Source organism: Hoplias malabaricus, chromosome 2, assembly GCF_029633855.1.
Source record: "Hoplias malabaricus isolate fHopMal1 chromosome 2, fHopMal1.hap1, whole genome shotgun sequence".
Lineage (NCBI taxonomy): Eukaryota > Metazoa > Chordata > Actinopteri > Characiformes > Erythrinidae > Hoplias > Hoplias malabaricus.
This window is the reverse complement of record NC_089801.1, coordinates 58,308,859-58,321,981: the sequence shown is the minus strand read 5'-3', so window position 1 is coordinate 58,321,981 and position 13,123 is coordinate 58,308,859. Positions and strand designations below refer to the sequence as shown.

At 36.5% G+C, this 13,123-nt stretch overlaps 1 protein-coding gene across 1 annotated transcript; it reads right to left on the bottom strand.

Moving 5' to 3' along the window:
- Positions 1 to 763: 763 nt before the first annotated feature.
- On the bottom strand, positions 764 to 12,131 carry LOC136686583 (NACHT, LRR and PYD domains-containing protein 12-like). The gene is made up of 8 exons (XM_066660475.1): positions 12,110 to 12,131; positions 6,587 to 8,421; positions 6,130 to 6,303; positions 5,693 to 5,866; positions 4,452 to 4,625; positions 3,275 to 3,448; positions 3,016 to 3,062; positions 764 to 1,215 (listed from the first exon to the last, which is right to left on the bottom strand). Exons 2-8 carry the CDS (start codon positions 7,882 to 7,884, stop codon positions 911 to 913), a joined length of 2,346 nt encoding a protein of 781 aa, XP_066516572.1. The 5' UTR covers positions 7,885 to 8,421; positions 12,110 to 12,131; the 3' UTR covers positions 764 to 910.
- Between the last annotated feature and the right edge of the window lie 992 nt (positions 12,132 to 13,123).

Sequence of the window (13,123 nt, the reverse complement as noted above, 5' to 3'; positions counted from 1 at the left end):
TGACCAGTTAAAAACATGCATCTCCATTTGTGTCCATTTACTTTATTACATCGTTTGAACACAATATTGTTTGTCCTCAATATCTTGAGAAAATTTCATGATGAATGAATCAATAGAAATGCTCCAACTGTAAGAAAATCTTTTTACATTCACTTCAGTTGAAAGTTAAGAATGTTTTATTTTCCTTCTCCTGTAAAGTTATCATTTTGGGAGATAATAGTATTCAACTGGACAGCGACAATATGTGTAGGTCTAACAATTTCTCAGTTTTGCACAGAACCATACAAGCTTGTATAATTCTGTGAGGTCAAATGACTACATTATTGATTGTGATCGTATATATATATATATATATATATATATATATATATATAAAAGTGGCAGTCATCCTGTCCCTTTGTGGCTTCTTCAGTTTTCTGTGGTTTTGAGCCCTAAATATATTTCTTTGTTCCTCAAACTAAACTGACCACAGCCTGCCTCTGAGTTCACTTTCTCCACAGTTGCAGAAATGTTACAGCTACAAATGTGGGTTTCAACATTTAGTTTTTGATCAAATGCATTTTTTATTTCTTTACTAGATTGTTCTAACTAGCAAAACAAAATCCTTGGGAGGACCTGAATTACTGACCCAATTCCTCTCCTTACTAATTCCTTTGGGATAGCCCTTATACCTGTAAATCAACCACACAAATGTACAAACAGACACAGAAAAGCATAGGGTAGATTTATTTAGATTAATCTATAAAGGACCAATGTGGGTGATTTTTGCACCTGTAAAAGTTAACATTTATTGAAATATTGGCACATGTCACTTCCCAACACCAAGAGCAATGACCAACAAAAACTAGACCGGACACAGATAAGAGACAGTGGGGAGTAACTGTGAACACTCTCACATGACACACAAAGCTCACAGCTTTTCACAGAGCAGACTCCAAGAGTCTTCATAGAGACTTAGGTCAGAGTCTATCAGTCCTTTTCTAATTATTCCTTTGTAAGTCACTCCTACTTCTGCCCCCCATTCACTCCATTCAGCCTCAAAGTAACAGCGTCCACAAAGACTCTCGGAACAAAGCACCTGAGGCCTTCCATCAAATCTTTCTGGATGGTCAGGATACAAGTGATCTTTCATCAAATATGTTACTTTCTTGTTTTTGTTGGACAATAAGAGAAGTGGATGTGCTGTGTTTGGGTTCAGTGTGAGCTCACAGGCATCTGTAAACAATAAACAATAATATGTCAGAACATTGCAAAGCTATAATACAGGGTTACATTTATGTAGCATCTGAAAGGACGCTTGGGGAAAAAAGTGGTATCCAGATATTTTCAAGTAATGCCAGTTGTATTCTACTAAATAGTAATTTTATTTTACTTAATAAAATTAAGTAATTAATTACTTACTCAGTTAAATTTATTTGGTGCTCATTAGTTAAAAAATGGCACATTGTAGAAATTAAGTAAAAAATAAAATCTCAATAAAAACACTAACAGTACATTAGCTTGGCTTTTGTAAAAGCTAGATTATAATTTATATATAGATACAAAAACTCCCAAATCCCCATGTCTCTGTCTCTGTTTGTATTTGGTGGCTTTAACATTCGCCAAGCCTCTTCCCTATCTGTGGAATATTTGTCAATGCTGGTTCAGTTTAACTAAACATGTTGATTTTCTAACCCATGAGAGTGGCCTTCTGTGCTGGTTGTACTCTAAATAGTGTTTCTGGTCTCTGTATTGGCCCATACTTATAGGATTTAAAGCTTACGAAGATCTATATTTATGATATTTCTATGCCTATTTCCCATATCTCTCCCATCTCTCAGTTACTTCTGGCTGTGCTCTAAAAAAATCTGCTTTACACCTAGAGTTTAGAAGCGGCTTTGAAAGTTCTGTTATAGAAAATTATAACTAATCTCTAATCTACAATTTGCCTCTAAAATTCTTGAGAGGGCTGTTTTTTTGTATTTTTTTATTTTTGGAACACCAATGACCTTTTAGAAGCTTTCCTTTTAGGCTTCAAAACTCATCATTTTAAAGATACTGCACTTATTTGTGTCTTTAATGATATACTCTTGTCTGACCATACTTCTATGTTACTTCTGCTTGATGTGATTAAATATAATAGACTAATTTAATGACTTTATAGTATTGGCCTCTCTGCCACTGTGCTTTCCTGGTTCCTATTTAACAGACATATTCTTAAAACTGGGAGACACATATCCCTCACTTCTCCAAGTACAAATTATTATTTATATGCTGCCTCATGGTAATATTATTCCTTCTCAAGGCCTCAGTCTTCACTGCTATGCAGATGACACACAGATCTGCAACTGGATTCTTATTACCCAAAGAGAAGTCTGCCCATGTCACATCCACAATCAAATCAGCTGCACTGGCTTCCAGTCTCAGAACGTGCCTGGTCCAAAACAATTGTTTTAAATCTTTGCATGGCCTCGTACTGGCTTACCTCCCATTCCTACATTCTTATGACACATCTAGCAAGCTAAAGTCCTCTGAAATAATTATTTTAGCTGTTCCTAGGTTTAGGCTCTGCGGAGACAGGTATTTTAGTGTTGCTGTCCCTGCCCTCTGGAAATGTTTAGCCTAACATATTCACTATTCTATCTCTCTCTTCATCAGCAAAACTGCTAAAAATCTCTCTGAATACTTTCGCTTAATCTACTGTAAATTATGCATAAATATTCCCTCTGTTTCTGACATTCTAAAGTGACCTCTGATTTGTGAAATGCAAAGGTAACCTTATTATTATTATTTATTATTTTTATCATTATTATTATTATTACTATTATTATTAAACACTGTTTTTTAAACAACTGTGGTGCTTCATTGTATGTATCCTGATCAAAACCTCTAAGAACAAGCTAATATATTAGCCACAAGCTAAAATACTAGCTCAGAATACAAAGAATATTTGAAATACTTTTATATGTTTGTTACTTATTGAACCCACCAAGAAGGTTAGTGTATTTCAATCTGCATATACTTATGTAAACTCACATTTTTTTAGTCCTGGTTTAATCCTGAAAGGCCCACTTCCATCAAATCTGTAGAGTAACGAGAACAAAAAACACACACACACAGGCAAATTTCTTCAAACCTTACAAAATGTTATAGGTCCTATGTAATCTGTAAGTTTTACTAACATTGTTATGACTGTACTGTGTGAACATATATTAAATGGACAGGCATTTTCCAAAATGAGATACTCTAATTAGACATACATATTAATTTATCACATACATAGACTGACATATACCTGAGTGTCTCTAGATTGCATTGTGGATCATCTAGCCTTTCAGATAGCAGCTTCTCTCCTGACTCTCCTGGGTAATTAAAGCTCAGATCCAGCTCTTTCAAGTGAAAGGGGTTTAATTCAAGAGCTAATGCCAGAGAAGAACAGCCTTCCCCTGTGACCATACAGCCAGACAATCTGCTAGACACAAAGCAATAAATTGTGCACATAAATAAATAAATACACAGTGAAAAAATGTAGATGCACAAGAATACCTATCTTTTTACACACCCTTTGTTTTTGTTTCTTTTTCCTGTTTAGCTCAGATAGTGTTGCCATGCCCACTTAGACTATCATGGGATTTTCTTATCCAGGTTTTTATGTAGCCATGCACCATTTCTTGACTGTTAGGTAACTTTTACAGGTGTTTTGTGTTTCCACATGGGTTATTGTCCTGGTTCCGTGTCTCTGTATTTTCGTCTACCATTATAAGTGCTTGATTACTTGTGTCTGTATGTTTCTGCTTTTTTTTTTCTCCTTTTTCCTAGTTTGTAGTGCCTTTGTCCTAGGTTCTCCCCTATTTTTTCAGGCCCCTGTAGCTTTTTAGTGTCTGTTTCTCTCCTGTGTTTTGTCTGATCCCTACTCGGTTTAGATATTCATTCATTCATGGTGGGTCCAGAGCCTACCTGGAATCATTGGGCGCAAGGCAGGAATACACCCTGGACACCCTTCACAGGGCAACACAGACACACATACATTCACTCACACACTCACACCTACAGACACTTTTGAGTCGCCAGTCCACCTACCAACGTGTGTTTTTGGACTGTGGGAGGAAACCGGGGCACAAGGACACGGGGAGAACACACCAACTCCTCACAGACAGTCACCTGGAGCGGGAATCGAACCCACAACCTCCAGGTCCCTGGAGCTGTGTGACTGCGACACTACCTGATGCGCAATTACCTCCACTTCTTTGTCCCTCACACTTCTGAAAATATCTTACTAGCGTCTAAAGTTACATAAGGAATTGAGTAAATTGCCCAAGTAAATATCAACCCATAAGAATACAAACCATTTAATCTCTTTAAAGATTTGTTCTCTGTATCTCTTTCCCTCTAGATAGCTTCATTATGATAATTGCCCAAATACAGATAAAACACAAGACAAATTAGAACGTCAAATGTTTCTTCAGCCTGACCTGAGTATCTCCAGTTTACAATGGACACATTTTAGCCCAGCAGAGAGCAGCTCCACTCCAGAATCCTGTAGATCATTGTTACTGAGGTCAAGGTCCCTCAGTGAGGAAAATTCCTTGGTCATAACTGTTGCAAATATCTGACTACTTTCACCTGAAAGTCCACAACAGCAAAGTCTACAACAGGATAAGGAAAAAATGATGAGAGTCTGTATTTCAATAACAATGTGTACAGTGTTGCTGCATGCTTAAATCAACTGCTTTTTAAGTGCTCCTCCTAACATTGACTTATCATTTCCCATCAGAAAAATTGCTGATGAGATCTTAATTACTGTTCAGTTACTATATTAACTAAAGTAAAATAAGCAATTTAGTGAAAACCTGTGAAACCAGCAGATCTCACCAAGAATACTGAAATCTGATGTAAATGACAGGTTTACAAATGAAACACTTCAACATACATAATAATTTAACAACTTTACCATTACAGTTGTTGTGCTCCTGCAAATGTTATCTGAGTACACTGACACCAGTTCACTGCTCTGCTAGATTGGGAGCATTCTAAATCCTTCACTGCTAACAACAACAACAACAACAACAAAAGAAAAATATTCCCTGCTGTGGAACTAATGAAGGAATCAATTAATCAATCAATCAAAGCACCAGACAATAGATTCAAGTCAAGTTCATAGCCAAGCTAAGACTGAGCCAAGCTGATACTGAAAGAAGCACGGCAGCATTAATGACAATAGACGAAATTAAGATTTTCATAAAATGGTGATTAAACAATCAATGATGATTCAGCTTAGATCCATTCATTATATATTTGTTTAATCCCTAAGGACTGTAAACTACTTCTTCACTTTCATAACTACAAATTACAAAAAGTACCATATAGTGAGCAAATATTAATTAAAACTGCAATAATATGCCAATCATTTAAACAATATTTAACATAAAATAATATGGAGACAGCATTTTAAAGGTTGAAACTACGTAAAGTTATTTTATAAATATTTGCCTGTGTCAGATTATATGTTAGCAGCATGTTCCAGGACTGGGGCATAATAACCTCTGTGTTTCACATCTTCTTTTAACAAAGAAGGGAACAGATGGGGCCCAGTTGCTATAATTTTGAAAGTGAAATGTTATCCAATTCTTGCTTGCTAAAAGAGATTTGCGATTTCAGCTGCTCAAATATTGGGGTATCCACTATATTGGGAATAGAAATACTAAATATTGACCTTAATGTCTCTAAATGACAGTCTGATTTCATTAGTCCAGCGCAGAGTATCTGTAGTCCTGGGTCCTGCAGGTCGTTATAACTCAGATCCAGATTTTTCAAGGCTGAAGTATCAGTGATCATATCAGACACCAAAACACCACATGAATCTGCTGTGAAGTGACATCTGATTAACCTGAAATGATACCAATTTATTAAGCACAATAAAAAAAATCCTGAGCAACAAGATTTACCACTATACAACTATAGTAAGATACTTAGAAAATATTCCTCAATTTTTCTACATAATATGCTACTATTTTGTGGGGTCTCATATAACAAATGCAATTACATGTTGAAAATATTCTGAACAGTTTTCTCAAAACATTACATGAAAAATACATATCAGCATCTTCACACTGCTCTCATATTTTACTTAAGTTCAATGTTAATTCATACTTCAGTATCTCCAGTTTACATTGTGAACTCTTAAATCCATTAGAAAGCAGCTCTGCTGCTCTGTCAAGTCTGTAATTATCACTCAGGTCCAGTTCTCTCAGGGGACAGCTTTCTGACTGCAAAGCTGCAGATATAGATTCACAGCAATTTTCAGTGAGTTCACAGCCAGCAAACCTGTAAAGAAGTAATTTTTTATTAGCAATATATATTCAGCATTCACTTTGTTGTACATTTCAAAGCTTCTTGTTACTACTTGAGACTGTGTTTTATCTGTTGAAAATGGCTAAGTAGGTGTTTCTAATAATTTGACTTTTAATGGGGTTCAACATGAGGGTTTCTAATAAGTGGAATTTACAGGGAAGCCAGTGAGTGGAATATTTTAATCCCAATTATCCTTTGAAATTAAAGTGATGTGTAAATAAATGAGAAAAAGCTGTAAGAATTTGAAGGTACTCACAAAGCTTTGCGACATTTCTTCACTGCCGGGACCAACTTCTTTCGTCCATCAACTGATGTGTTGTAATCCTGAATCTTCAGGTCATCCAGCACCTCATCTGACATCTGGAGCATGTATGCTATTACAGAACATTGTCCTGGAGTGACGTGTTTATTGTCTCTTCCACCTGAACCCAGGGATTCCTGAATCTCTTTGTACAAAGACTGTTCATTCATTTCCAGAAGACAGAGAAAAAGATTGATGGATTTTTCAGCAGAAAGATCTTGTGTGTATATTTTGTTTTTGATGTATTGGGAAGTTTTCTTGATGCTCTCCAAGCTGCTCTGTGTGGGGGTCAGCAGGCCTTGTAAAAGGCTCTGATTGGAGTCCAGTGAGATGCCCAGCAAGAAACGGAGAAACAAATCCAGATGCCCTTTTCCATTCTGTAGAGCTTTCTCAGTTGCATTCTTCAGAAAATCATCCATTGGTGTCTCCAGAGTCATGACACATGGCCTTTCTGTCAGAAATAGAGTCAGTGTGTTCATGTCCTTGGTCAGATAGCACTGAAATATGTGGAAAGCAGCAAGAAACTCCTGAAAACTCAGATGTACAAAGCAGTAGACTTTTCTCTGGTAAAGGAGTGATTGCTTGTGAAAGATTTCACTGCAAATTCCGGAGTACTCCAAGTCATCACTAAGATCAATGCTGCATTCTTGTAAGTCATCTTTGTAAAAAATGAGGTTTCCCTTCATCAGCTGGACAAAAGCCAGCTTTGACAACTTTAACAGAATGTCTTTGTTGATTTCCAGGAGTTGCTTTGTGTCCAGCTCTTCCCTGTCATCATATTTTTGGTTTCGTATGTTCGTCTGTAGGAGGAGAAAGTTTATGTACATCTCTGTCAGTGTTTTTGGAATTTTCTTCATATTGCCTTGTTTCAGCATTTTTTGAAGTACCTCTGCCGAAATCCAACAGAATACAGGTATTTGGCACATGGTGTGCAAACTTGTGGATTTCTTGATACTTGAGATGACCAAATAAGCTTCATGCTGATTGCTAATCCTTTTCCTGAAGTACTCCTCTTTCTGTAGATTACTAAACCCATGCATTTCAGTCACACGGTTAATAAACTTCAATGGAATTTGACTGGCAGCTGCTGGTCGTGAGGTGATCCAGATGAGAGCAGAAGGAAGCAGAGTGCCTTTAATCAGGTTCATTATAAGGACATCCACCGAGGACAATTCAGTCATTTCTGAAATCAGCTGCTGTCGGAAATTCAATGACAACTGGAATTCATTTTTCATTCGTTTTGGAGTCTTCATAAACTTCTGCACTAAGGTTTTTGAGTTCAGGGTTAAAGATGCATATAAGTTTGTGTAGACTGCACTGGTTACCTTTGACTAAATTCAGCTCCCGAAAAGGCATCACGATCATAAACATTACGTCTTGGTTGGCTTTCCCTTGTGCCCAGTCAAGAATGAACTTCTGAACAGAAACAGTCTTCCCAATCCCAGCGATCCCTTTGGTTAGCACAGTTCTGACCTCCTCTTTCTCATCTTCTTCATCCTCTTTCCTTGCCTCTTCATATGGTTCCCCATGAACGATCATTTTGAAAATGTCATTGCAGCAGATCAGTGACTCCTTTGTGGTCTGAGCTGTTATATTGCGATGAATCTGTTGAAGCTCGTGTTCAGTCTCATCCTCCCTTTGGTGCCGTCTCTCTGTGATATAGAGCTCTGTGTAAATCTTGTTGAGGAGGGTGTTGTGCTCAGTTTTCCCATCGCCCTCATGAATGAATTTAAATACCTTACTCAGTCTGGTCTTGTGCTTTTTTAAAATACTTTCTGGTATGTCCTTCACTGTTAACAAAATAACGATAAAGTAATAATCACTTAAGTTTAAGCCCATCATTTAGAAACACAAGATCATTTAAATCACTTTGGACTGTTTTGTCATAAATGATATATGGCCTTGTATATGTAAGATCAGAAAATGGCAGTCGGTTTGCGCTGGAAACTGCTCTAATGTGTTTATGAAGCCTCTGTGTCTGTAAATGGGTAAAAAAACAAAGTGTCTCAGTCCAGTATGCTAGGCTTTCTCTTTCTCTCTCTCGGCATTTAGGTGTATTTAGAAAAGGGCATTTTGGGATGTATTTAGACAACAGATAGAATTTTAAATGTTGAAAAGCATGAACCAAGATGAGAATATTACCCTATTCCTACTCCATATAGGGGTAATACTTATTTTTGATGTAAATGAAACTCTAAAGAGAACAGTGTTTCCTAATAATTGTAGATGTCCTCTTTAAGGCCAATTCACTGTGATTCCACCTTTACACATTTCAAATTTTTCATGTGTTTACACATAAAGATTTACATGATGTCACGTATCACGGAGCGGACTGACGGAAGCGGACGCACTCGCTAAAACACAGAATACTTTATTTAAACCAAAATTAACAAAACAAAGAAAGGCAGAGTTGGACAGAAAGAATCAAACAGAGACCTAGACTAAAAAGACAGATACTGAATAAACCCAAACAGAGGGAACTAGACAGACAGAGATAAACCTAGACAAAGGGAGTTTATACAAAGAGAGCTAATATACTACAGACAGAAACCACAAAAGTACACAAAGCACAGGAAAGGAAACACTAACAGACCAGAGAAACAAACTAGAGAGGCACAAGGAAGAAAACAGACAGAACAAACCGAATCGAGGGACAGACAGACTGGACTGAGCAATGAGACAAAGGAAGCAAAACAACAAGACTGGGAAATGGAATCAAACGAGAACGACACAAAATGACATGACTTGACTGGGAACATAGCAAAACAACACAAAGGTGAAATGTGCGACAAACAGGAGAGACACAAGGGAACGTAAATACAAGACACAGACAAGATACACCTGGACAGATAACGAGGGGGCAGGGTAACAAATGAGACACAGACGAGGAGGCGGAACAAAGGCGGGACTAGGGCAACAACAAACAGAGCCATGTACTGAGAGCGAGCACATGGCCGGGAAAACAGACATGACAGGAAGAGGGCGTGACACATGAATATTTGAATGAAGCTTACGGATCCAGTTACACCTTGCATACTCACATTATATAGCATACTTTCCATTATTCTGGAATGTTATTGTCATATAGTTATCAGAAACAAGATTTTGGATATAACATACTGGAAGAATACTGTTATACTGGTGTAATACCAACGTAACACCAAAAACATGATATAAATACTCATTCCCAAATTCACCCAGTACTTTCTTAAATATTACAGGGAGATAATGTGGAGGATATTTAATATTTTAATAACTATTAATCTAAAGCATTAGCCTCAGACAAAATAAATAGTTCTGTCTAAAATATTTTACACTGTTGCCACCTACTGGACATATTTTAAATTTTATCAACTGCAGCTATGAGAATAAATAAATAAGTAAATAAATGAATAAATAAGGTTTTTAAAGCTGTTTTTTAACAATGAGTATTCAAACCCATTTGAATATTTGGAGTTCTTATAATATCAAATGTCAGCAGCCCATACCTTGTGCTTTTGTGTTTGAGTTGAAAACAATCTGAACTGGTGCAGTGAAAGTGTTGTTAGTGAGAATGTTTGCACACACAGAACTGCCCGAATTAGCATCAATGTTGGTCTGGACTGATGGCATTTCTGCTCTGTGTACTGGACCTTCCTGAGGTGGAGAGGAGATTTCCATTTTTCATAAAAGAACGTCCACCTCTGGTGCACACTGAGAAATAAGGAATGAATATTAAACTCAGAGAAAGAGTTAAAGTTACAAAGACAACTATGCATGAATAATTACTTTTTCATCTTATTAAACAGCCACTATACAGACAAATAGTGGCCTGGATGTGTCAGCGATTTTGTAATAAATCTCTTTTAAATATGACCACTCCCATGTAGGGGACCTGTTCTTGTAGTGTAAACAGGATTACTCAAGGACTACAAAGCAATTTAAAAAACATATATCACTTTCATAAGTATAATACTAAATTCATACCAAATTAGACTAGATTTTGTTTTTAAATATTTGTTTTTTTTTTTTTACCAGATTTTATTTTCATTTTTGGTTCCACCTTAAAAGGAGGAAGTTTTTGCACTGGCTGCTTAGTGCTGTGTCCCAAATCACACCCCCATGCACTGTACCATCTAGACTACTGAGTGCCCTTCTGATAAGTATGCAATATTATTTATACCCTGTGTAATGAGCTATGAGGCAGTTTGGGATAAAGCAGAAGTAACGCTGTAATTTCAGCTTTTATTTATGTTTACAACACACAAACCCACAGAAAAGTATTTTACACTAAATGATGTTCACTACTCACAGATTATGCAGTTTTCTCTTTTAAAGCAGCATGGTATAGTTGGAATGAATTTGCAGTTACAACTTTTAATTTAATTTTTGGGGGCGTTTTTTAGTTAGTAAATGAATCACCTGGTCATATTTGTCTTTGAAATGTATAGTGCCTTGCCTTAATGTCCGGTAATTGATCCAAATGTCCAAACCATACAAAAAAAAAAAAAAAAAAAAGCTGAAGGCTTTCAACATGACTCTGAAGTAGCATTACTTCTACTTGCTGTGTAAAGAAATTGATGAATACATAATTTTCCATAACTGATTAAATGAATGACTTGCTGGAATAGGCATGACTGTGGTTGTAGCTCCATTGTGTTTGTCTGATCAATAAGGAAGTGGCAGGCATGGCTGAATATGAAGCATTTGTTTTGGTCTGAAATGCTGGTTCTCTAGTGTAGTGTGACATCGACGAGCAGAATGTCGTCTATTGCAACTTTGAATTTCAAGTCTTTTTCTACACAGTTATGCAGCTGTTTAATTTTAATTATTTTCCTGTTAAGCATGTCTACAGCTTGAATGCCACAAACACTTTATCTCCTTTAAAATACCAAATATAGTTACCAAGGAAATTAGCAGGAAAGCTGTAAACTCTTTAGAAAACACAACTGAAAAACAATAAAACTGTTAAAAAGAAAAATACATGACCATTTTATTAGTGTTTCTATGTGTGCTTTCTGTTTTTGTTTTTTTTGTTTTTTGTCTAATATAACATTTATTTACTTTACTTTTGCTATTATACAGCATTCACTCACACACTCACACCTGCACACCTGTGAACAATTTAACAAATTCACATACAAACACACATTCACTCACACCTGTTTTCTATTATGTTTGTGGACTCATTATTAATGAAACAACCACCAGGAACATATAGAACAGTAATGCATGGTTTTCTTAAGTAATAAATACAGCACATATCCGGTTTAAAATAGCTCCTGTAGTCAGACTTACTTCTGCTGCTGCCCTTTGTCACTGTTATGTTCCAGTCCATTCTGCTCTGATGGTGTTTATTTTCATATTGAACTGCGTTTATTTAAACACTGTTTTGATAATCTGTTAATAGCAACGACATTTCCCCTCTTTGCCTTTTTCTAATATCTGTAATTACAGGAAGGTTTAATTATTTAATCTCAAGAATACAGTGTTGTTTACCTGCTGTGCAAATCCGCTTCCCTGTAGAATGTGAAAGTAAAGGGAAATGGCTGGAGGTTTGTGTTTGGCCACTAGGGGGCCAATAAAATAAACATTTGTGAACTCTAAAAGCAACAGATTTTTTTTTTCGCATGTAGGCTCTTGCACAGATGTAATTTATATGGGTCATATTATCACTTATACATCATTAAGTGATACATAAAAAAAGGGAAAACAGAATTTATTTTTAGACAATACATTTCTTTTTCATTTAGATCTTTTTTTTTAAATCCATTAGATTCACAGAAAATGACACTTCCTCTACAAATAAATACATTTCATAAGTGTATACACTGAACATGCTTTTATTTACATAACATTATACTCTAAAGGCTCACTTTCAGTCTTTCCAAGAAATCTGCATCATCACAAAATTCTTTCGAAAACTTACCTCCGATCACATTAGAATGCAACAGGGAGTCATTGCCAATGAGAGCAGTTGATTTGTAGCTTTGAATGGGTCAAAGGTGATATGGTGGCAGAGTGACAATTCACAAATGAGTTATGACACAGAGACATGACACAGAGGAATGATTGTTCTGATAGTAGCCTGGATCAATCACTTGCACCTTGTTGAAATTTTGCTATTGGCATATTCCATAATCTAAACTGCTATTAAGACTAAATAATGGAGGAGAAGCTCATACCTGTGATGATTCCCTGCAGATGTACAGAGGCAACTAATAGGAAAATCAAGCATGAAAGAAAATGTTGGACGCTGTCTGTTTCTCTGGTGAGAAAATGGCTTCATCCCCTCAAGCATCATCGCAAGTGTTCAAGAACCCACCCATGAGAGAGAAACATTGGGTGTCATTAGCAAATAATAACTGCTAGTGTGAACGTAGGGCTAAAAGTTTGTTATGGATGCTGAGGTCTAGGCTCTGGGACAGAGCTGCTAAATCCAGGTCCTGGAGATCTCAGAATCAACACCAGCTCTAATATTGAAATGCCCTGAAGGCCTTCTCTACCTGGATC

Excerpts from the sequence above, each read along its gene's own strand:
- LOC136686583 (XM_066660475.1), bottom strand. The coding sequence starts at position 7,884 with ATGAAGACTCCAAAACGAATGAAAAATGAATTCCAGTTGTCATTGAAT. Across the intron at positions 3,063-3,274 it reads TGCAATCTAGAGACACTCAG|ATTTGATGGAAGTGGGCCTT; the intron begins GTATATGTCAGT and ends GTTACTCTACAG. Across the intron at positions 1,216-3,015 it reads TAAACCAGGACTAAAAAAAT|ATGCCTGTGAGCTCACACTG; the intron begins GTGAGTTTACAT and ends TATTGTTTACAG.